Below are 26679 nucleotides of genomic sequence, written 5' to 3'. Positions count from 1 at the left end.
TATGAGTAATCTAAAACACCTCATCTATAAATTTTAACAGCAAAAGTTATAATGGCGTACTAAAGCAATATTTATTGCCTTATTGCTCATTACAAATTAATAGCAGAAATTTAATAGCGTCAAAAATATGCCACCACAATCGGCTGCTGTCACAGCCACCATTAAAATCCGCTTCCTTTGTAGCACAAAGCAAATTAGGCAAACAAAAAGAGCTTGCGGCGCTCTCAGTAAAACTTGTTTTACTTCTTCCACTCGTATGAAATACGATTGCAAAAACAATGCGGGAAATTCATAGCCAAATGCTAGCCTATGGCCATAAATAATTTACTATAATTGCCGAGCGAAAGTTGTTAGGCGAATTTGCGACATTTTTCCAATTTTCGGTTGTCCATAAAAGTGTGACCGTCGAGCAGTGCAGCGAGCAAATGAATGATGTAAGCAGGGCAAACAAAAGGTAATAACAGAATGACATAAATAGCAGCGAAGCAGCAGAGGACAGTTATATTTAATGTTGTGCAGACATACTTAGCGGCAAATGGCATTGACAGTGGCACTGGGAGGGAGCCAGGGGAGGCAGGCCAACAAAGGAAGAATTCGAGCGCATTTAGTAAATAACTTAATAGTACAGTTATTGTGTATATTTTCAGTGCGCTCATTGTTGTTGTTGTTACACTCATTATTGTTGTTACACTCCCCTGTTGTTGTTGCTATAATAGCTGCTCATAGGCATTCATAGTTTAGCTTTATTTCGAATTTGGCTATCAGCCAGCTGGGCAGCAAGCAAACGTAAGCCGTAAATATTAAACTAGAAGTCCATGTTCACTGGCTTGTTTGGTATTTTATTTCCCGGTGGCAGCACTGTGCGAAATTGTTGGACATGTATCATATTTTTGCTCGCTGCCGTAATGGGGCGCTCTTATTAATACTTCCGGTGCGAACATTAAACAGGAAAATTATATACCGTTACGCGGTTAATAAATATTAATTGCTAGTTAATGTTAGCCATATGTTTTGTTGTTGTAATTAAATATTTTTTCGTTTACATACAAGTGTGTAGTCGAACTCTAGCCACCATGCTTAGATTGGGTTGTCGCAAGGCAACTGTTTATCATGGACAAAATCAAGTGAGCTATGACTGTGTTCGCGAGATTCAAGTTTAGGGGGCAGACGGTATCTTTCCAATACACTTTCAACATGGAAAGCAGGTTCTACTGTCACACCTTGTTCGGCTGATGGGGGATAGCCTTGCAATATGGAGGACCGCAAAGGTGATCTTTATATCCAAGGTAGGAAGGAAGACGTATTCCCTGCCCTTCAGGACAATTATTCTAATTTCATTTTTACTAAAAAATGAAGATCTTGAATCAGAAGTAAGGTCGAAGACGCTGAAAATTGCAAGCCTTCATGTGAACCAACATAATTACAGAGCTCGAAGACCAACCAATACTGCTCTGTATCAACTAACTTCAGAGACAGAGTGTTCACTGGAAGGAAGGGAAGAAATGTAATCCGCCTTCCTTGACATCGAAGGCGCTTTTGACAACACGTATCACAATAGCGTAGCCAGAATACTGGAGAAAAGGAATGTGGCAGCACCGGTGCGCAATTGAATAGAGGCCGGACTACGCCAGAATGGCTGAAAGAACAGAAGGAGGTACCAGGATTCGTCTTGGAACTACAAGAGGCTGCTCACATGGGAAAGAGCTATTCGTCCTGTTATGGAGCATTTTCGTTGACGGCCTACTAGTTTTGCAAACTGAAAATGGGATCCGCTGTCAAGGATGCGGATGGAATTGTTATTACAGCCAGAGCAAATACAAGGTGGCTTAAACCTGGCTAAAGAATGAGCTGTTAGACGACCATCGTTCCGTTCACGAGACGTAGGTCCCTGGCCGGCCTTAGGAACCTATACCTTCAGGCAGAGATGACCAATATGTTAAAATATAAGGGTTGCAATCGACTAGTTGGTAAATCCAGGGACTGCAAGCTAAGATAGCTGTATATCATGATCGTCCGACCGATAATCACGTGTGGAGAGGTAGCTTGGGCCTCAAAAGCTTCGCAGAGTTCGGTAGGACTCCAACTATCGGAGCTGCAACGCCTTGCATGCATCTGCATCACGGGTGCCATTCACGCTTGCCCGATGGCAACACTTGAAGTCATTCTTGAGCTCATAACACTTCAATTAGTAATCGATTACGTCGTCAAACACACACACCTTCAAATGATAGCAGAGGGATGTGGCAGAGGTAAGGTAATCTCATCCCAACGGATGAAAGCATTAGTGGGGTAAAACAGTTGGCTCTTCTCCCAAAGGACAGCATTACCAAAAGGGTAAACTTCAAAAAGAAGTTCAAGGTTACCCTTCGCAGAAAGGTTGAGTGGAATGACTCCACTCTCGAGCTACTGCTTGAGGATCGTAAAATTAAGTGGTACACCGAAGGCTCGGTCGAATGCACGAAGGAATTGGTGCAGGAGTCGCAGCACCACGCACCAAACTCTCCATATCAATGGAAAGTTTTCCGGGCATTTTTCAGGCAGAAGTCTTTGCTATAAGTCGGTGCATAGAAATAAACTTCCAACGCAACTATCCGTACGAACGTATAACAATACTTAGCGACAGTCAAGCGGCACTTAAATGCCTGCCTATGAGATCAAATCGCTACAGATGCAGGAGTGTAGAGAACGGCTGAATAGCCTAGTAGAAAGTAACCAAGTGAAGCTCGTCTGAGTGCCAGGTCACAAAGGTATATCCAGAAATGAACTGGCTGATGAGCTCGCCCGCCCCGCAGCATCCAATAATCGGATAACTATAGCATAAAGCTGTCATACAAACTGAACGATCGGAATCAAGTGCTTGTATGAAAAAATGTCTCATTTGACGAGATATCTCGACCAAATCTGGCACGGGTTATTGCCTAAGACAATGAAGCAATCACCGAAGAAATTTGTCAGATCGGTTCACTATAGTTTTTTCAATTCTTTCTTTTTTAATTATCCAAATGCTTGAAAAAAGTCAACCCACTCCCATAGTCACTCCTTCATATATGGTATTTTTTGTTAGTTATAAATATTTACTAAACCTTTTTCATTTAATTTATGTTGCACTAAAAAAACAACAGAAACTAATATTTCAACACTATCTACAACTACTTATTTATTTAGCAGTATCTTTTGCCTATTTGGGAGTTTTAAGTTCACTCACAAGAAAAGTCGTTTCTCAAAACCAGTCAACTGAAGGTCGATTGTGTCTATGCAGCGTGTAGCTTAAGTATTTATAGCACAAGCACAACTACACACACAACCACTCACAATACACAAATTTCTAAGCTGATTATGCAGACAGCTTGAAGTATTAAATGTATGAGTATCTTGGGCACAATGGCAGACACACTTACAACTGCACACACACAAATACTTACAAATACCTGCGCTGTTGGCCGGGGGAGGAGGCATTTTTCTAGGAAAATTCTGTCGTATGACAAAACTTGCCTTTAAGGTATTTGCATAAAATGCTTGAAAGGCTGCCGAATGAAGGAGACTGAAGACATCGTAAGGCATGTGTAGATTATAGACAAGTGCATATACGTATATACTACATATATACGAATATATACTGTATATAGATATGTGTGTATTGTCAACATGTCTGTGGCGCTAACGAACTCGTTTAAAGGCTTGTCGTATAAAAGGAAAAATTAATTTAAATAAATATGTGGGTTTAGGAGACACGTTTTCTTGGCAAAACATCTTATATTTTGGAGTTTATTTTTTAAGGAAGCTTCTGAGTTTACTATGTGTGTGGTTGTAAGAATTTATCAAGATTTAATTAAAGGCTTAAAAGTGCCAAAATGTTTGTATGAGATAAAAACAGATGAAAAAGCAGCAGAGTTATTTTTAGGTCTTTAAAATTCAAATTTATGAATATGTAGTTGAGGAATTTTATGAAAAAAATTATTACTTATTAATTCTTGAATATTTTAATTTAATGAAAAAAAAAAATTTTATTATGTTTATATGGAACCAAATTCACTCAAAATCTTATGCCGAATATCGTTAAGACCTTGATTTTATGCTGTAACTGTTTTTAAGTCCTGATTTTATCCTGAAATGTCTTGTTAGTTGTCTCCGAACTACTTCAGGATTGCTTTAAATATTGATGATGTCAGAGAAAAGGTTACAAATGAACTATTATGATTGCTGAAACGAGTAATATTTGCAGAAAAAACATTTTGTTAGCCTTTAAGCAATGGTCTGGTACCCAATCTATACCATTATGACGCTTTTAATTCAAAGAACTACTCCAAAATAGAGATTTCTGGCAAGAAAGTCAAAAAGCCAAGCTTTGAACGTCCTCAGATGCTATCGAAAAATATATAAATATTGCACTTAATCAAATTGATATATATATATAAACCGACATGCAACACATAAGTACTTTGAAATATACAATATTTTCCCATACTAAAACACATCACTCATTACGTATACGCACTGTCACATACAAGCGCAGAGCATTTTACTGGCATCTGTATTATTGCTTACACCAAATAAAAGCAGTTCAACTCATTTCCCACAACAAAATTACAACAACACGCGTGTTCTCAACTGCTTTGCTTCAACTTTTTCAGCTCTTTCTGATCTGTTATCAGCGTCCAGCAGCCTTCAACAGCGACCAGCCATGAATGGCCATGCTGTCTGTCTCTCCGTTTGATATTCACACAAACAAATTTACGCAGTTTCCAAAAAATGTCTTGCAAACATGCGATTAGCGCACAAAAACACACACACACATACATATAAATACATGAGGCACAGGAAAGCTGCTTATATTTCCGGCATTGCAGCGCTTCCGACGCCGTAATTAGATTGTTGTTTAGCAGAGCCATCGTCTAATAGTATTAATTTACTACAACAATGAAACGTGCCGTTGTCAAGTCGTGCCGTTATTTGCTGTGCTCACCTTGAGTTCAAATATAAAGAAAATGGTGCTTATAAATAAAATAATAGATGAAATTAGTGAAGGTATAATTAAGGTGCAAAGGTAAGGAGGTAAGTGAGTGCATGTTGGTATATAGGGGAACTCATCTGCTATATGAAAGAGAAATAGCTTATAGCTTGCGTCGCTTGCAAATCTTCTTACATTTTGCTTTACTTAAATACAATAAATAACGAACTTGATTTTGCTTTGAAGTATTGAACTATTTGATTCCCAACTAAATAATTAAAATGTCACTAACGGTGAAGTAACTTACGATTGTTGGTCAGTGATAAGAGTGCTTAGTTATTTGTCTTGCGCCTCTACTTTGGTACCATTTCATGCAAAAGTGTAACCTTTCAGAATGGATTAAGAGTAAAGAAGGCAGTTGTGAATGTTTCTGTTTCACCAACACATATTCAACATAAAGATCTCATCTCCAGTCATCATTAAGTCTCCCTAATTTCCGTATCGAAAAAGGTATATATTTCAACAGCATTCCTTTGTTCCCCTAATGCTAGCAACCAGGATCAACTACAGTCTATAAGAAATCCACCCGAAAGGCCCTAAAGTGTCGCAATCAGCGGCTGCTAAATATATGAAAAAGTCGAAAACAATTATACAGAAGTGGATACAGCGATATACGAGTATAGTGGCTAAAAATGTAGATGATTTCTCAGAACGTGGTTCGATAGGAAAAGTGAACAGAAAAGATGAAAAGAGAATAGTGAATCAAGGATTGTTATGTTATGTTTAGACCGGTCATTTCATTTGCGTATATTTCGGTTTGAGAAAGCTCTGTGTAAAGTGGGTTCCGCGTAAGCTTACTTTTGACCAAAACAGTGAGGAATAGATGATCCACTCCATCATCAAGTGGACTGCACACGATGAACCTGCTCTACAACCTGGAGCCTGCAAGGCTGTGGCGTTAGTATTTTGGGATACGCATGGAATATTTTTAATGAAGAACCATTAAGGGCGACTATTACATAGTGTTATTGAACCAATTGTAGGACTAAATCGCTAAGAAATGGTCCCATTTAAAGCTAGAGGAAGTACTGTTTCACCAAGGCAATACCACGTGTCTTCAAGTCAGTGAACACCATAACAAAAATTCATAAATTGGGCTGAGAATATCTTCCGCATTCATCGTTTTTGCCAAATATGACTATTTTTGGTTCTCAAAGCTCAAAAGAATGCTCGCTGAGAAGAAATTTTCATCGCATGAAGCGGCGATCGTCGAAACGGAGACCTATTTTGAAGCTAAGAAAAAATCGTACCACAAAAATTTTGTCGAAATGTTGTGTACAAAAAATCTATTACAAAAAAAAAACAAATTTTGTTATCTAAAATAATCAGAAAACCTTCTTGCAAAGAGCCAGTGATAGAACAATTTCTGTACAACAGTCATTACTTATGTTCCAACACACCCATCACTGCTCTCTTATGTGCCCTTCAACTCAGCTTCCCTTCACACTTGTGTGTTTGTGTGTGCATGTGCTCCTCGCCAGCCACGAAGCCAACCAACCAGGCAGGCAAATATAAACGCTCCACAAAGAATTTAAATGTGTGGCAATAAAAAATTCACAAGACAATGGATAACAGATGCATCGAAAAAATAAGAGTCAAACCAGCAGAAACAACAACAAAGCAAGGCTGTTGGCACAGCAAACTATTTGTGTCTGCCAGTCAAAGCGTGCTGCTGCCATTGCACTGGAGCAAATATGTGTAAAAAGATGAAAATTGGCACACAAATGCCACAGAGTGAGTGGCAGGCGGCGGCAGAGCTGCTGGCTGATGTGCACACGTGTGCAACGCATATGTGAATGCGCGGCACGCTCCGCTCTTCTTGACGAAAATCGTTTGCCCGTTTATTGCTGCGCTTCGCTGCTTCACTTTTCGCTGCTTGTTTGTCTGCCGAGCGAAGACACTTGGCAGCGAACGCAATAAGAAGAGCATACGCTGAAGTGTGTTGGTGTGTGTGTGTGTACTCACCTCATCCTTGGCTACGAGCGTGACCTTCTTCATTGGTGCGCTATTGTTGACAACGACTGTTTCTCGCTTCACCGATGGCGTTTTCAGAGCAGATTTCGGCTTCTGTATTTCCACCATACTTTGTTGGGTGAACTATTTATTATGTGGGGTGCGGGTACGCGAATGCGTTAGATTTTGTTGGTGTTTGTGAGGGAAGTTTTTGATGTAATTTTTGTTTCCAATCTTCGAAAATGTTATTTTTTTAATTTTTTTTATAAACTTTTTTATTTATTTATTTGATCACCCTTTATTTTTCATAACACGTTAAATTTATCATTTCTATCAAATTATTTTTTGTGAACTTTTCGTTAGAATTTTTTGAAATTTATTTTACTTTTTAAATTTTTATAAGATTTTTTTCTTACTTATTTGAGCACCCTGTATTTTTACAACATCTTTGGATGTCTTTGATATTTTTTTAAATTTTGTTTGATTCTTTTATTTATTCTCTTATAAGGTCACCCTTTATTTTTCATGACTGTTTTTGCATTAATTTTCCATGACTATTAAAAATTTATTAGTTTTACTGTGTTTGTTTTGTGAAAATTTTGTTGACAATTTTGAAAATTTTATTTAAATTTTTTACTCCAAAATTTTTTATACGTACATATGTATGTATATATGTTCACCGTTTATTTTTTAGACATCTTTAAATTCTAACCAAATTTCTTTAATCGTATTAATTTTTTAAAATTTTTTTCAAGCTCTTATATAGTCACCCTTTATTTTTCATAATTTTATCAAATTTATGTTATAAAACTTTAATTTTGTTCAATGTTTTGTTCTAATTTGTTTACAAATTTTTTCATGCTCTTATATGGTCACCCTTTATTTTTCATAATTTCATTAATTTAAATTAGAGAACTTTAATTTTGCTAAATGTTTTCTTTTACTTTTTGTTTACAAATTTTTTCATGCTCTTATATGGTCACCCTTTATATTGTAAAACTTCATTCGATTTATGTCATAGCCTTTAAATTTGGCTATTCCACGATATTTTGTTATAATTTTTGTTTAAAAATTTTTTCATGCTCTTATATGATCACCCTACATTTTTTATAACTTCATTAGATTTGTGTTATAGCCTTTTAATTTTACTTAATTCTGTTTAATATTTTATTTTAACTTTTGTTTAAAAATTCTTCATGCTCTTATAGGATCACCCTTTATTTTTTATAACTTCATTACATTTGTGTTATAGCCTTTTAATTTGTCTATTGCTAAAAATTTTCATATAATTTTTGTTAAACTTTTTTTTATGCTCTCATAAGGTCACCCTTTATTTTTTATAACTTCATTAGATTTCCCCAGAAATTTGTTTATACTTAAAAAAATATTTTTTTAGTGACTTGCTTTCCTAGCCAACAAACAAAAAAATTTACAAAAACAAAAACAAAAAAATTGAAAAAAAAGGAAACTCTTATAAATCAAGTGAACAATAACAAAATCCTTAATTTAAAGACGGCATCTACAAAGTAAATGTCACGTAAAGGCTTATCAGCGCCGGCCGCAACCCTCAACCCAAACCGAGCGACAACTCAATCAGCCTGCGGCGCACGAAAAGGCTGCTGTTTGCACAGGCAAGAGCGTGAGAACTTTTTCTTTGTCACAAACGCTTGATTGTCTTCTATGCCCCAAACTTTTCCACCGTCTTTTTTATGGCTTCATTAACTCATCTTTTCAATTTTACGCTGAGTTCACACAAACACCCTCTAAAACGTACACAGAAAGGGAGACACAGGCAGCTGAGTTCAGTTTTTGTTATTGTAGCAAAAATACACTCCTGCATTTTATTGTTCGCCTGGCAGATTATCGCCTCATAAGATTATACCACATTCGTTATGTTTTTCATTTCATTTAACGTCGAAAAATATTTAGCGCTTCATTTGGTTTTATGCGAGCAGCGCTTTTCGCCGTGAGTATGTGTTTGTGTATAAGAGTTTGCGTTAGTGTGCGTGCGTGCGCATTACGTGCGGGTCGTCATGGCGTATTAGTAATGTGTCGACAGCTGATTGTTTCCACATTTCAAATGCCACATAAAATGCATAAGCACCCTGTTATTACTTGTTGTTGCTGTTATTTTTGTGTGGAAATTTTTTGTTAAAGGTTAATTTCGCGGTTTACAGCACATTTATGCGTTGTCCTTGTTGTTGTCACTTCGTTTGGTGCCTCAATTGGGATTAGGTGTGTAAAAAACGCGATTCTCTTTTCTTCTTCGCTTTTAACTCATGTCGTTGCTGATTTTACTGTCAATTTAAATTTAATACTTTCAATACCGTTATATGCCCCTCTTACGACTTACTTTACTGTACACACGTGTGGTGTAAATGGATCGATTTTTTTTTTGAACCGCGTGCGCTCGTCTGCTGTCAAATTATATTTTTAGTGGATTGGGAGAATGTTTTGATTTCTTTTAGTGGGCGATAAATTGAATAATGTGCAAGTTGGTTCTAAAGCGTGTGACTTTAGGTTGGAGAACTTTTGATTGATGATTTAAAAATATTAAATTTTATGAAAAAGTCAGATTTGTAAACGGACTAACTACACAATAATAAAGTGGTATTTCCTTGCTTCTGTCTAAATCGTCGTATACGCAAGGCATGGGTTTACCATTTCGGTCACATTTTCAGACGGCAACTGTACGACACACTTGGAAATCTTGTCCGCTCTCTAATGGTCCTTTATACCTTTTTCCCCTAGCTCCCTGTAGAAAAGAAGTGGCTTGTTCAAGGTGGCACTCTCCACTGCTGCTCTGCTTCTAAAGACACTTCTGGCCGATGTACGCTAAGAGGTTTTTGCCTTGATTGCTGCTTGGTTGTCTGGGTAAATTTCAATTTTTGACAAAAAGGCTATGTGTTTCGACCAGCATTTGCTTCACAACTTTTTGCTGGACTGCGATATCTGAAGTCAAATTAACCGAAGTAGAGAGTGCCTTAAATTTAATAATTATTTATTTTAATTAAAACTTTTTCATACTCAGTCGAACTGGTCCGATCGCGGCTAGCTGAATACAAAATTTCTTTAAGCTTTGGCAGGTCATTCAACTTCTATAAGGGTTGTTTGAAGCTAAGTACCCTAAAGAGCAAATCACGAAGTCATTTTGAGTTAGCGTTAATGGTGAATATACTAAAATGCTACTACTTTTAGGCAAATGGGAGTTAAGTAACATTGGAGGGCTTACCACAGGGCACCTAACCTTAAGATCACATCTTCAGAAAATGGGAAAAGTAGAGTCGACAGAATTCAGAGCATACGCGAAGGATGATGAGACTCTGGAAGTTATCTATGCCAATGTCCAGCCTTCAGCCGTAAGAGGCGAGACGTATTCCACGGCTTTCAATACTTCAACTTAAAACTTTAAACTTTTTTTTTATTTATTCATTCTTGTAATAGTATTTCTTAAAATGGATAGCAAAAAAATAAATTTATTTTTAGGCTTTAAGAGTTTCCTAAATTTATTTTAGACTTGAATAATGTCCATAATTTTAAACTTTTGAGCTGTAATTTTATATACATATACAAAAATCCAAATAGTCTCCCTAAATTAAATTTTTAGTAAATATAACCCCTTTCGGTCACTATGAGCCGCTATCATTACTATTGGGTTCAAATAAAAGGATATATGTTTTTAGCTCTCAAACTCACAAAATTTATTTCATTTCTCTTGCTTTGTGGAACCTTATATTTTCCATCAGAATTTTGAACTCACGCTATATATTTTCAAAACAGCAAAATATACTTTTCAAGGATTAAATGTTTGCTAAACACGAAAATAAGTATGACAATCAATAGTGAATAAGACTTTCCAACAAAATATATTTCCATATAATTATAAAATCCAAAGCAAATGAAAGCTGCCACTTGCCACAGCAAAATATCAAAAGAACTCTTAACCTAAAAAGTGGTTAGTATATGAAATGGTTGTCTTATGAAAGTGTAAATTGGTGATCCTCCCAGTATACCTTCTGGAATAAAATTCGATGAAACTACTAGAAATTTTAAAATTATGGTCGATTTTTGGTTTTTGAGTCGAAACATAAAATTTCGATATTTTTAGCCTGCGCTAGATGGTGCTGTGCTGAAGTTTGTGATACTAGTGTAATTTTTGAAATATCTATTGTTTATAGAAAATACAATGTTTCTAAGAAATGACACACGGTTTCACACGATTCGTTTTGATCACAGCAACCGACGGCATATTCCCTGGTCAGAGATGGCTTGGAACAATACGGATTGAACTGAATAGAACATGCGTATTTATCTCTCATAGTAATGAAAGAGATCACCCCGGAATGTGTCAAGTGTGAGTTTTTTTCAAATTTGGTTATAGTTTGTATAATCCTGATTAGCTCAGATTACTTCAGAGTTTAATTTATAGAACTAATTAGATTGCTGTCTCTACGCCAATAAATAAGAATAATGGGTTTTTGGCCTTATTCAACACCTTTGCCAATCGTCGGTTGAATAAATTTACTTTACATTTATTGAACAACTTTCAGTCGGTGTGTGAGAGCTTGCACTGACGTGATGAAAAGTGGTCCGCTTTCGGCTGTTGCTTTCTCGATTTCTAGAAAGACAACTGGCAAACAAATGCTTCGAAAAACTTTTGTTGAATTCGGTTCATTTTGAAACGCCCATAGAGTCGACTGCTCGTTACTTTTCGGATCATGTGCTCAAATCCACAATTTATTATTTTTCGTGATGCCATAAACATGTTTCGAAGTACAGCTCGTATTGTAGTGATCTACGGCCTCTATCGAATTCACTTTGCCATCGACTTTTCAATGATGGAGCTTCATCGCCAAAAATTTAATTAAGTTCATCAATGCAATGTTGCTTCACGTCGAAAGTTGTAAAAACTAATCACATGAAAATACTCGGGATTTAAATCCACTTTTAGGCTGAGTTGAATATTTTAAGTTACTGTAAACAACACTATCTTCTTGCTGAGTCAATCAACGTCGAAAGTTGTTAAATATATTCGTGCAAAAATGCTGGCGATTTAGTTCCACTTTTTGGATGATATGAATATTTTAGGTTACTGTAAATAACACCATCTTTTCTCATGGTAACTTAGAAGAAACAACTCATTGTTTGCTATCTTCTGTGGCATGTGAAAATGGTTTTGGCTTAAATAGAGTTTCTTATTGATTTGCGCAGAGAAAGATATTCTTTTGTAGAACTATTTTAAATTAAAATTGACACATAACCAATCAGTGTCTTTCTAGGAACACCTCGGCGCATAAATTGTAACAGAAGACTTCTATGAATTATACAATAGTATCTGTGCATTTACCAAACAATTTTACCAAGCACTTAACATAAAAACCCCCGGAATGTGGCAGAAAAACCTCAAAAACTCATACTCCAAATATATGAACTTGTGAAACGCACTGTTAGCGGAAACTAAAGGCAAAAAAAGTTAGAAAAAAACACTGAAGGTCTGTGAGCAGCAATAAAAGCAGATAAAACTGCAGCTAAAAGTGAATGGAATTGTGCGGGGAAAACACAATGCGAAGTTGTTGTTGAATACTGAGAAATAGCTGCGGACGTAAATGTAAACATAGAATCGAGTTGTGTTTGTGTGGGTAGATTTGAACGCACAGCTGTGCGTAGAAGATATGCAAAGAAAATGAATTTGCAAACGAAAAAGGACAAACAATGAAAATAGCAATAGAAAATAAGGGAGACACAGATAAATCAAATGCAAAAACAACTTTATAAAAATTACAATGCTTTTTTCACATTTTTTCAAAATTTTCTCGGAAAAACAATAACAATAAAGCGAATCAAATTCACTTGTGTGGAGTTTTGGTTATTATTTTTCAATAAATGAGGGGACACGGATGGCACAATCAGCTGTGAAGCTCGCACGCCTTCGCAAACACGCGCACACACGCACGCCCACCGTCTACACAACAACAAAATAGCACAGCAACAACACAGCCAGCAGCGCTAGCAGCAACAAGCAGACAAGTAAGCCAGTCAAAGGCAGTGAGTTGGCTGGGTAGTGTCAACATATGCGCTCACGCCTTGAAATATGTATTCCTTTTCGCAGAATTGTGTTTTTATCTCCTTCGCCTGCTGCCTTTCGCATTGTCGCGCACGCACACTTTTACACTTTTTCGCATTGTTTGCCAATTAAATGCGTTAACACCTGTAGGTCGATTTAACACGAAAACTTCTTGCGAGATTTTCTTCGCGGAACTGGGGAAAATATTACTTCGTTTATTTTATAGCTGAAATTCTTTTATTCTCTATTCACAATTTCTTTTTTACTCGCTTTATACGCGGTTACGTCTATTTAAAGGACTCGCGCGCGTAAAGTCGCCTTCATTGTTGCGTCGCGCTTTCAGTTTTTGCACTTGTCGCACGTAGGCACTCGACGGCACGCTTTCGTTTTTCTGTTCGTCCGTTTTTTGCGTTGTTCACAACAGCAAAAGTGAGCAGCAACTGTTCGCTGTTGACGCGATTCCATTGCCGTGAGTTGGGACTGGCGGCGCCAGCTGTCATGGTCACCACGCTCTTCATGTACGCGGCAGCTGTTATTTTTATGCTCTGCGAGTGTCAGTGCGGAGCGCTGGAAACCGGCTTCCAGGTAAATGTGATAAGTGTCAAAATTTGTTGCACAGAAAAAGTTTGAGTGAAATATGGTTGAGGATTGTAATATGAAATTTTGCAGCTTTTGGTGCTTTGCAAGTTCTGCAGAGCTTTTGAAGTTTTGCGGAGCTATTGATGCTGTTGGAGCTTTGCAAGTTTTGTAAAGCTTTGGAAATTTTGCAGAACTTTTGAAGCTTTTAAAAACTTTTTTGACTTCTATAACTTTTCTTTGCATTGCTAAAATTTGAAAGCTCTGCTTTCTGCGCGATAAGCTTTTATAGAGTGACTCGCTATAAAAAGCTTGTAAGTTAAATATAGGTTGTAGAGCTTGCAGAAATGAGAAGTATTTTCAGAAAGCAATGAGTGTGTAGTGAAAAAGACTTTATAACAGTATACAGTAAATGTTAAGATAAAGCTTTGCTTAAAATGGTTTAATACTCGTATGTATGTATGTTACTGAAAAATTTAGAGTATATCTGAGAAGCAAACATTTTGTGGCATAAAATTTAATAACGGTAGTTCTTTTAGGTGTCTTTTGTGATCTTAAAATCCTTAAAGACGGAAAGCTTGTATTTAATCACAAATATGCTGTGGTCATTTATTTTAATGCTGGGTAGTATCTAGGTTAGAGGTTAGGTTAGATGACTGAGATCGCACATGGACACACTATGACTATATGCAGTCCTTCGTGAAGCCATAAAAAAGAAGAAATCCTGTTCATCTCGGTAATATGTCTGAAGGTATGCGCTTCAAAGTGCTTATGCGGATGGCGTCTGGGAGGATTTGCAGCGTTACTGCATGCAAATAGAGCAATGACCCTTTAAAAGCCCCAAAACTAGGGAGAGGCTAGCCTTACTGAGAGCAAAGCGGCTGGATCCCTTGCGATCGCAAGTAGTAGAACACCATAGGATACGGGAACATCGAACCGCTCCCATTCTACCGATGGTGGTTCTAGGGTGCCTTTCCTTGCGAGCTTATCAGCTTTACAATTATCCTAGAATTTCAGTGAGAACGGGCTCTTTTAAGACTATGTGCGTACTTTTCTTCACATTGTTTTCTCTCCTCGAAATTGTTGTTTCAGTATAACTTCTCAAAACTCCACTCTTCTCCATCAAAGCATTAAAAATAATTCCTATTTATTTATTTAGGATTACACAATGTACCTGCGCTAACGAAGCGGCTTAATTAAAGCACACATCAGCTAATGAAAGCGAAACACAATATGTGAGATGGATGGATGGAGAGGGAAATGCAAATGGAAATGCAAATGCGAGTGCAAATACTTGCACATGAAATGAACTGCTTCCTTGAGTAGTGAAGTGGATTGGCTAATCAAATAAGCGTGTAATAACTTGTTGAATGTGCGCTGTGGCGCCACGAATGTGCATAAGAACCCAGCGACAAGTGACATTGTTGCATGCAAACGCGACTGCATGACTTTATGCGGATGAATATGCAAAATAGAACAGTTAAATGCGAAAAGCTTTATCGGCACGCGAGTGATGGGAAGGCGAGCGTTGGAGAGGGGAGTGGTATAACGGCACAATAGTAACGGAAATGCATACATTTAATATACAGGCATGCTTGTTGTGGCAGCAACGCATAAATTTAATGCTGAGGCATGCGAATAATAAACAAGGCGGAAATGAACACACACGCTGAGACATATTTATGTGTATGTATATGTTATATGTGTGAGTACAAGTGAGTGTAAGTGAACATAAGTGAAAGGCTGTGTAAAGGTGAGTTAAACGCTCGCAAAATGAAATTAAAGAGTTTGCGCGCGGTGTGCTGTTGTTGGCGATAACGGACTGTGGTTTATTATGTAAGTAAATGTATGCGGCACGAAGCAAACTGTTGCAAAAGCGTTGAAAATCACCCATTTCAGCGAAATTGAAAAGCTGCATGAAGCAGCCAAGCATGTTCTGTATTTATCAGAATGCAAAAGGAAACAATGTTAACTGCACCAGAGTTATAATACCCTTCACAAATAAAATAGTTTTTCATACTCGAATTTCGTTTTGATCTGTAGGATTGTATGGCAGCTATATGCTATAGTGGTCCGATCTAAATTTTTTGAGAGATGATAGCGTTGCTTCAGAAAATATGCCATGCAGAGTTTTGTGTAGATATTTTGTCAAATGAAAAAAATTTCCATACAAGGACTTGAGTTTGATCAGACAGTTTGTATGACACCTATATCTTATACTAGTCCGATCTGAACATTTTCTTCAGAGATTATAGTGTTGTATTGGATAAGGCTCCACGATAAATTTTGTGAACATATGTATCTTGTCAAGTGAAAAAGTTGTCCATACGAGGTTTTGAATTTGGAAGGTCATGTTGTATGGCAGCTATGTGCTATAGTGATCCGATCTGAACAATTTCTTCGGAGATTGTAGCGTTATCCTAAAAAATAATTTATGTAAAATTTTGTGAAAATATTTTTTCAAATAAAAGAGTTTTTAATACAAAGTCTTTAAATTGGACGGTCGATTTGTATGGCAGCTATGTGCTATAGTGATCCGATCTGAACAATTTCTTCGGAGATTATAGGATTATCTTGGCTTATATTTCAAGCCAAATTTCGTAAAGATATCTTTTCAAATAAAAAAGTTTTCCATATAAGGTCTTGAATTTGGACGGTCACTTTGTATGGCAGCTACATGCTATAGTGATCCGATTTAAGAAATATGTTCGCAGATTATCAAAGTGAATAGGAAAATCATATGTACCAAATTTCATGAAGATATCTTTTCAAATAAAAGAGTTATCGGGGTATAAAAACACAGAAATATACCACATACATATATACATACATATGCACCTACACATACACAGCATACATACATACAAGCAATATGCAAATAAAAGCAGCATTTTACATAACTGTATTGCACTTCACTGCCGTTAAGTGCTCGAGAGCGTTTTTGCATGCGTGCCTACCTTTGCACTTGCACACCACTCCTTCACCTGCACGTCTGTGTGCTTGACGCAAGTGTAGTAGTGTGCGTGGCTTTTATGCTCAAGTGCAACGCATTACAAGAGTCTTTTGTATTTGCTTTGTAGCAATATGCCTTAGTTGGTATTTATGCACTTTCTGTGGCGGAGATTTGGAAATTGCGTGCGCATTGCATACTTGCAGGCGTATTAGTGGTTATAATGTTGCTGTATGTGCGTGTGTATTGAAATCATAATTTGTTTAAATGAACGCAGAAGGTGATTTAATAGACTTTTTGTGCGTGTTTCTTGCGTTTTGCAGTGGCTTTGTGCAGTGGCTTGGAAGCAGTTCAAAGAGCTTTAGGGGAGGTTTGTGAAATAAAAGGTTTCTATTATTAAAGCGAAGTTGGTGTGGTTTTGGAGGTTTGAGAGAGAGACCTGTGCAGCCGGACATACATATCTGAAAATCCTCAGAACACACTGTTCAAATAAATATATAAAATATACATAAAATAAATAAATTTTAGTATCCATGTAGCTAGCAATCGCTTCGACCAGTTTGGACAAAAATTTACATATTCAGCTTCTCACTTGAAAAATATTCAATATTAAAGAACTCTGAAAGATATTCCAAGTTTTTATTCACATTAAAGATATCCCTTAGTTTGCCTAACTCGCATTATTTTTGTTTTTCTCTTCCTTGCTGTATAGATATCACCCTCACTTGGTTTTGTTATCAATATGCGTAGTAAACCAGCCAGAAATGTTGTTACAAGATAAAAGAGTAGGGGTGTAGAATTTCTATGAAATCACCTGCGTAATGTTTTTATTTCCATTTTTATATGACACCGATATTGAGGGGGAAGAATGCTTGAAAAAATTCCGAATAATTTACTTACATCTTCATGTATTATCTTTGTAAGGCATCACTAATGTTCTGCATACTTTATTTTCAGTGATTTTTCTGGTATTAGAATGGTAGTTATTACTAAGATTTTCGTTTGTGATTTGATATACTTAAAGCGAGATTTTCGAAAGGCTTTCCATTAGAAATGTCCTAAACAAATATAAAGTTAATATTTAAGAAATATTTTAGAAAAGTAAGAGGTCATACTGATAATTAATGAGCACCATAAATACCATACTCGTATTTTGATCTGAGAATATGTTTATGCTCTTGAAGCATGAATATCCAAAACTTAATACCAACAAAGGGTTTTTTTATTCCAGAAATATTAGATTTTTATATGAGAATTGCACCGAAACCGTAGGTCCATTGTGCCCTTTCCAGAAATACATATACTTCAAACACTCCAATCCTTCGAAAAGGCAATCTGACTTAAAATTATCAGAGTTTTTTGAACTTTTTCTAAGTATGTCTTTGTTATGTTCCTCAGCCAGTTGTAAAAAAATATTATAAAATAAATCAAAGAAATTACTAAAATAAAATCAAAAATCATTATTTTGATACAATCTCTCAACTACGTTCTTAGAAAGCAAAAATTTATTTTATGTATTTTAATTTTTAATATTTCTCCTAAATGTTTGCTTAGATTTATTCTCGTAATTTTGCGTTCAAGCCAATTTGCGTGTTATATAATACTGATTATTTGTCATCGATTAAATTCCAAATCGTTAAATTATTTCCTCTTGTCAATAAATTGCTGGAATAAATTCCACAACAATTCAATTCAATTCAAACATATTTATTATTTGCTTAAGAAACTATATAAAGAAGAAAATATAGAAAGCATTTCAATAAAATAAGCAAATATTAATGGACAGCATAAAGGAGTTTGCCGGAGATAATGCTAAATGGAGGCAATAGAAGAAGCAATAATAATTTCAATAGCAATTTCAATAATAACAACAACAACAACTGCAAATAATCATAAAGTGCTATCACATTTCTGCCGCAAATCAAATCTTTTTCTCCACACGAGTATTTGCGAATGCTTGTTGGTGTGAAAGGTACCCAGTGAGAAATTTGTAACTGCTTTCGTATTCCATGTTTGCTAATGACTAGTGGAAAATGTTTCAGTCAGTATATAAGTTATAATGTGTGCAAAGCGAAAATTTTTCTCGCAGAAATTTGAAATTATTTTGAAAACTGTTTTTTAAGCAAAATTTTTTTCGGTTTGATTTATTTGGCATAGACTTTTTATTTTTTTGTTATTTTTTTACATAGTGGCAACCCTATTTAAACTAAATTATTCAGTTGACTATTTTTTCGAAATTAAAGGTTTTGTTTTTTATTTTGTAAAAAATATTATGAATTTAAGATTACAAGATAGGTGGTAACACTGTAAAATTTAGTTATTCTTAAATTGTGTATTTACTATCGAAACTTAAATTTACTTTCCGTTTTTTTAATGAAAAACATTTTTAAATTAAAATTTTACGATAAGTGGCAACGCCATAAAAATTTAAATAAATTTAATTCGTTTTAAGGTTTTTATTTTTTACCGAAATTGTAAGATTTTTATTAAGAATATGGATAAATTAAAATTTCATGATAGGTGGCAGCACTTTACAAATTAAAACAGTTTTTATTAGTGTTAAGCTATTTATTTACAATCGAAATTGTTGTTTTTTATTAAAAATATTGTTAATATAACCTTTCCTGAAAGGTGGCAACACCGTAAAATCAAAAAAAAATTTATAATTTTTAAATTATGCGAAATTTTTAAGTTGTTTTCATTTCTTTTATATTAAAAATATTCTTAGTGTAAAATTTAAAAAAGTGGCAACACTGTAAAATCAAAAAAAAAATTTAATTAGTTTTAAGTTATTTATTTACAATCGAAATTGAGGGTTTTTTGTTAAAAAATATTGTTAATTTAAAATTTTAAGATACGTGGCAACACTGTAAAATAAGAAAAGTATTTATAACAAAATAAAATCATTTCTAAATATTATAGTAAAAAAAATGTTTGTAAACACTTCCCCTTAGTAGTATTAATATTTGAAATATTTAGTAAAGAATATTTGTGATGTGATGGCAACCCTTTCATACATATCTTCTTGAAATACCATCACATGATGGCTAGCAAGTTCTATTATTACCCATAATTAGTTTATTAACAAGCCTTCAACGTATATGCCTCCTAACACTCTCTTTCGTCCTTTCGTTTGCTGGGTTATGCGCTCGGCAACAGTGACAAATTGTCGATTTTGCTTTTGTTGAAAACAATATGGAAATAGTGGAAACGGAAATGCTTATTGAAATGGTAGTCATTCTCATTCAAATCACCAGAACAATAACACGAAAGTTGTCATGTACGAGTGGTTAGAAGGAGCGCAGTGGCGTGGAGAGACGGCGGGAGACGCGCTGGGACTGTGGCCTGTTGTCGTCGATGATGAAAAGTGTTGTCAATGCTAAATGCTTGATGATGGGCATAAAAATGATGCTAATGGAAATGAAAATGTGCGGGCGTTGCTGGTGTTTTCTTTTGATCTTCTTTCTCTTCCTTCTCTATCTTACTCTCGCTTGCGTGATAGATGAGCGTTTTGGTTTTCATTGACCACGTGGTAACAGTTGCGTTGTTCTTCAAGTGCGTGTGTGTGCTTGTTTGATGCTGCCGCCAACTTTGGATACTCTCAACATCTCTAAGTTACTGCCCCGATTGACAGACAGTGATTGATACAACCTGGTTGCGTGGCATTCACTTAGATGCACGTACGTACTATAGACAGGCAAGCATAGAGTCGTCAAGGAAGTTACAGGATAGTTGGAGTTTGAGCTTTTGCCAAACTTCTAGATTGCACCTGTCAATTAGAATTGTGTTTTTCATTCTTGCTTTAAGTTTGATTTCCTTTATTGCAATTTTTTTGGTACAGTTGGCTTGTTGAGATTTTTCTATTGGGGAAAAATTGGTAAGCTTAATAGTTCGTATAAGAAATAGGTTGACTGTTTACACAAAGCTAGCCTTTAAAGTCGAATAGATCGTTATTGAGAAAGTGGATGGAAAATTGAAATTCTTTAGACTTTGCTTACGACAGCTGCTTAAGTCAGTACACCTCAGTAGGGCGTTGCGATTTTGACAATGAATAATAATATCGAAGAAAGATTTCGTCTCAAATTTGCATTTCTAACCAAAATTTCGTTTACAAAATCATTGCGAATGTTGGAAAAGACTTGCGGTGATTCAGTTTTATCAAAAACACAAGTTTATATGTGGTACAAAGCCTTCAAAAACTGCCGAGAGATCGTTTAAGACATACTTCGTTCTGGAGGACCTTCGACCTCTTACTCATGAAATTTTGAAAAAGTGAAGAATATGGTGCTTAGAAATCGTCAGGCAAATGTTAAAGAGATGGCAAGAGAGCTCGAATCTCTCGCGATTTCGAAGAACGCATTCTGGCTCGATTCTTCTCGATGAAATTGATTTTTTTCAAAAAGAGTACCGTAAATATGTCACTTTGGACATGCCTGATCGTGTGAATTCCGATCTCACATTCATGGAGAGTACTATAACTGCCGATGAAACTGGGTTTATGAGTACGACATGCAAAGAAGTCAGCAATCATCGGAATGTAGGGGAAAAAAACTAGCCGGAACGAAAAAAAACCACGATAAAGCCACCTCAAAGTGATGTTCAGTGGTTTTTTTTCGATATTGGTGGTTTGGTGCATCATGAATTTGCTCCTGAGGGACAGACGGTCAATTATATTTGGCCGAATTGAGGTGTTTGCGTGAAAACATTCGTCCAAAATGGCCGGAAATGTGGGAAGAACAGTTCATAGATTTTTACACAATGATAATGAAAATTTAATTTTTCAACCGTCGCATCGACCCATGATTATGACCGAATCGAGCCAACACCCATCGATTAACAGTATTTACCAGATTTGGCCCAATGGAATTTTTTCTTGAGCTGAAGGCCAACCAAAAAAGTGCTTATAAAAAGTGTTTTGAAGTACTGAAAAAATCGTTGGATAGCGTATTACATCTGGTGGGATTACTTTTATTTATAGTTTTTCGGCTACTTTTTAGTCACAATATCACTACTAAATGAGTGTAGACGTTGTTGCTAAATAATGTTGACCCAAGGGTCTTTAATCTGCTTGAGTGTGATACCAAAGATGGCGATTTTTGGGGTTACTAAATTTTTTTTTTTGGAGACACCATTTGAAGAGATGCGAAATCAATGGTAGCAGCCGACAATAAATGAACTTCTGAAACACTTTTTTTCAAATTAAACCTAACTTTTCATTGTAAGATACTTTATGCTCAACATCCATTTGTAATTGACAATATTCGAAATTTTATGAACTTATGAAACACTATTTTGAAAACTAATAAACTTTTATTTGTAATAAGCTCTACCAGCCTTAGTGGGGATTATTACTGGGCTTCACGAGTATGAGGCTATTTACCTAACCTAACCTAAACTTTAAAATTGAAATGCTTTAATTTTTCTTTCAAAAATCTTGAGAGTGCCTGAATGGGAGTGGTCGCGCACTTCAATCCGGGGAGGTTGAGAGATAATTATTCATTTCTTATTCTTTTAATGTTGAAAAGAAAAATGGCAACATTTAAATAAAAGAATAATAACAAAGTTAAATGTGCCAGAATAATGATTTTGTTACTTTAAAAGACTTTTCGCGCGGCAGTGATACACATACACTTACATGAATACATACATACGTACATACATTTATACTTAGATAGATGAGTAAATATCTGCTTTCAGCGAAATTAAGTTAATCCAACTTTTTTAGATACACACGTACATACAAACATACATACATATACACGATTTTCTTCGTTATCACAGCAGGCATCACAGAGTTTAGTTGAAAATTTGTTCGGAAAAAAGTTTTGCAACGCGCTTAGCTGAAGTGTGGGAAGCATATACTTACATATGTATATGTATTCGAGTTTATATGTGTGTGTGATGTTTTACGTGTGCGTGTGTCAATATGCGCGCCATGTATACAAAGGAAATTAACGCTAGTGGCACTTAAAACTAACTTTTAAACTCACACATACAGGCAGAAGTATACTTACGCACATACATAATAACCATACACACGCACATTCACTCAAAGTTTAAATTGCGCTGCATACTTAATTGTGCTTATTTGCCAAAGGGCCAACTTTTAACGGTTCACAATAAAAAAGCGCAACATCAACCAAGTGTGGTCCACCACTGCCACCAGCACTTTAAGTGCCGACCAAAGCTATTAAAACGCTCAGTTGGCATGTGTGCAAGCGGCTAACCAGCTGCGGCACAGTCAAAGTGCTATTGTACTGAAAGTGATCGGCGAAGCGCAAACAATTGCCGTTTTTGCTCGTTTTCATTGCATACTCCAAGGCGCATTGGCACTAAATGACATTTCAGATGTCGGCGCTTTAATTGTCGGCATTACATGGAAATTTTCCCACTAGACAAGCAGCGCACATACATTTTGACATGTGTGTGGGTGTGTGTGTTTGGATTTACATTGAGCCCAATGAGTCCACGAATGGCGAAAAGTATGCTGAGGACAGTCGCAAAACTGGAATTGCTTGTCAGAAATTTGTGGCTAAGTAAACCGCAATATAATTGAGTTTTGAAAATGGTGTCAATGCATTAGGGCTTATGTGGTAAAGTGAGGTCCAGATGTGCACATTAGGGTGGGTCCAAAAAAAAAAATCGAATTGTTTTTTTCGCAGGGTGCTCTCAAAAATGGTTGAAAAACTACTTCAAGTAAGTCTTTCGAAGTATGCACATTAGGGTGGGCCAAAAAAAAATCGAATTTAGAGATTATGCTTGGAGAACCTTTATTAGAGATCTCTCTCTCAAAAATGGTTGAAAACCTACTTCAAGAAAGTCTTTCAAAGTATGCGCATTGGGGTGGGCCAAAAAAAAATAGAATTTAGAGATTATGCTTGGAGAACCTTTATTAGAGATCTCTCTCTCAAAAATGGTTGAAAATCTACTTCAAGTAAGTCTTTGGAAGTATGCACATTAGGGTGGGCCAAAAAAAAATCGAATTTAGAGATTATGCTTGGAGAACCTTTATTAGAGATGCCTATAACCTATTTTTCCGAGAACGAAGCAAAAAAAGTTTTCATTTTCTTGACCCACCCTAATCTATAAATATAGCAATATGTGCGTATAAAAGCCCTAACAACCTAAAGCGCTTATCTAACCATAAATATGTACATATATGTATGTATGTCTGTCCATGTGTGTGCTGTATGATATGTAACTGACCTTCGCTGTGGGATGGACGCTTTCACCGTTCGTGTAGCGCAGCTGACGAGTGTCGTCGTGTTAATTAACATTGTTGAATGAGCTTAATGCATTAAGTCGTTGTTGTTGCTTTTATTAGTGTTATTGCCAGCGCAGAGGTAATGAAAATTGACGTTGAAAGCGTAAAGCACTTGGATCTCCTAAGCATTAGCGATGACTATTCGATCTGCTAATGCAAACTGTAGCACATTCATTTAATTATTTATGTTGTTGTTATCGATAATTGAGATATACAGACGTTTATTATTACTTTTCACATGGATTTGCAGAAAATACTTTTGACCGATACAACTATATATATGGTATGATATATATTTGGTATGAGTCACATTCCGCCCACGCCCTGACGGAAGAAAAGGACGATGTGACCGATGAGAGCTGCCCCCGCTACGAAGTCAAAATCGTGTTTGGCGGATTCAATTCTGCTCACACTGGCAAGGAAGGTTTCTTTGGCACAACGGTCGGTACATTCAGTCACAATGATGAAACATTTCTAAATGGGTTGAGGCTGATCGACTTCGCCGAGGCCCGAAATATGGTTATCTGTAGTACCAGATTCCAACATAGGAAAATTCATCAATGCTGTGATAGACGCAAGGCACATTTATTTCCACGAATAAGTCTTTGTTTCCTGTCATCTTAGTAGATCTATAAGATCTATCTTGAAACACCTGCTTAATCTACCCTAACTTGAAGCAAAATATTTTCCGCATAACCCTCAAGCCATTATAAGAGTAAACAAAAATTAAAGCATCAATTTAGTTCGTTTGAACAATTTTGCTTTTTTCTATCATCAACAACAAATTAGCACGTGAAACCAACACAAGAGGCAACCAAAGTTTTGCCAAATGAGTTAATTGATTTGGCATGCAAAGAGAGCAAGAAAACAAACAAGTTGTGGGAAAACCTTAACGATAATTTGTTGCGATTGGCGACAGCTGAAGATAAATTATCGTGACCCTTAACCGCCGAGGAGGAGGCGCAAAACATTTATACGCAATAATTGGCAATGTGCATGTAAATTCTGTAGCGAAGACTTGTTGTTATTGTAATGTGTTAGTAGTTATGTAAAGTAAACCTCAAACATGCACAGAGCCATAAAATTCATATGTGACAGCAGACACAAGGGTCAAGATGAAGCCATACTTTCATTAGTAGCATAGCTCTCTTGGCCCTGGACTGTTGAGCATCATCAATAAAAATATTTGAGACAAATGCAAGTGATGTTTGTTATTGTTGTATTTGCTGAAGGCTATTAAGATTTATTTATTTTAGTTTATTCTGTGGCAGATGACGGCGAACTCTTTCTTACCTAAGTAACCTCAAACTACTGTAAAAGTATAGAAGCTTTCAGGCTATTTTTTGACAAAAAGTTAACCTCAAAACTTTTCAAAGTCCTGAATAGCTTACAAGTGAAATTTTGAACCAAATTTTTGCTCGTTATTTTTTCTAAAATTAGAAAAATTAGAAGTATTTCTTCCAAGAAAACTGAACTGAATGACTATGTAAGTACGTTGCCTTAAAGAATTCAGTAAAACTATCAACCCTGCATTGCTAAAATACCTCAAGGTTATATACCAAAAAGCGCACATCATAAGCATAAAGAAAGCTCTCTTCAAATCAGTCATAAATAAATAAGAAAGCGATAAGAACTAAGGACGTGCTTAAACTTGTTTGACCCAAACCCAACCGCCTCTTAACTGCTATATTTTCTTAGACCGCACGTGTATGCCGATGTCCTTCCTGTGCGTGACATGCGTGACCACTTAACGGTTTCGTATTGATTATGATGTGACATTGATGCTGCCAACACAATTGTGGTTGATTGCGTCACATCGCCAGCATAATCAGGAGGCCGTGCCAATGAAAATACATTTACGGCTGCCGCCACGTACATATGTATGTATGTATAGGTAAAGCAAAAACAACAAAAAAAAACAAGCATTTGAATATATGTATATCTATACTATATATACGATAGGGTTATAACGAGGACAAACACGCACAATTTTTGTTGCTGTCAGTATAGCTTTTGTGTATGGGCTTTGTGAAGTGCTGGCAACCCTGAAAATGCGCAGCGTGATTGGTGGTTTCCTTTTCGAATTTGCCGTTTGAAATGCTGTTGTTGTTTTGAAAACGTTTTTTTCTTTCGCTGACACGGATTGATTTGGTTCCGCTTTAGTTTTGACAAGCCGACGAGTTTTGGATGATTGAAAGGTCTGGTTTATTAAATGTTCGGTGATTTTTTTGCGCTTGCAGATGCCAGTTTCTTATGTAGTTGAATTATTTTGCATTTCGTTTGCAACATTTGAATATATTTTCAGGTATACTTTAATACTTACAAATAAAGCTAAGAGATCCTTGGACTTAAGTTACTTCTAACACATAATTTGCTTACCTGAAATTAAAGAAAAATAAATTGTTATCTTTAGATATTGATATAATAATGTTTTTACTTAGAAAATAAGCAATATAAAACAATGTTTAATCTATAAACGATTATTTCATAAATCCTGATCATGATGAATTGGTTTCAGATTTTTGTTTACAGAATTAATAAGTTCAGTAAGCGATTAGGATGCAGTTATATGTAGGAGTTCAAGCAAGTGAGGAAAGTTCTCAGATTGCCATTCACTTGCGAGTGGACAGTAACGGTTCTTTTACCTACGGCTCAAGCAGCTCACGATTTCCGATCCTTGAGAAAGTATCCTCTGTGTACCCAATGAACCTCCGTTTGAAGGCGAGCTAAAGTAAGAAGGCTAAACATCACCACCACTAGACTGTGCGCCGGGTTTGGAACCCACCACGTAAAAAACAGTACCAATGAAAAGAAGAAAGCAGCCTCGGAGGAGAGACCCGCCTTTTGATGACGTCCCCTGCAAA

General features: G+C 36.1%; 1 protein-coding gene across 4 annotated transcripts in view; it reads right to left on the bottom strand.

Annotated features, from left to right (window-relative positions):
* Positions 1 to 26679, bottom strand: part of LOC105223681 (inactive dipeptidyl peptidase 10) — a 253046-nt gene that overhangs the window by 35398 nt on the left and 190969 nt on the right. The window contains exon 1 of one of the 4 annotated variants that reach the window (XM_049454175.1): positions 6974 to 7613. The exons of the other annotated variants lie outside the window; for them this stretch is intronic. Within the exon in view, the coding sequence (XP_049310132.1) occupies positions 6974 to 7090 (117 nt within the window). The 5' untranslated portion in view covers positions 7091 to 7613. Of the gene's footprint in view, positions 1 to 6973; positions 7614 to 26679 lie in introns of those variants that run through there. 4 annotated transcript variants of the gene reach the window in all.

The sequence above is a fragment of the Bactrocera dorsalis genome, chromosome 4, assembly GCF_023373825.1.
Source record: "Bactrocera dorsalis isolate Fly_Bdor chromosome 4, ASM2337382v1, whole genome shotgun sequence".
In the NCBI taxonomy this organism is placed as follows: Eukaryota; Metazoa; Arthropoda; class Insecta; order Diptera; family Tephritidae; genus Bactrocera; species Bactrocera dorsalis.
This window is presented reverse-complemented; position numbering and strand designations above follow the sequence as displayed.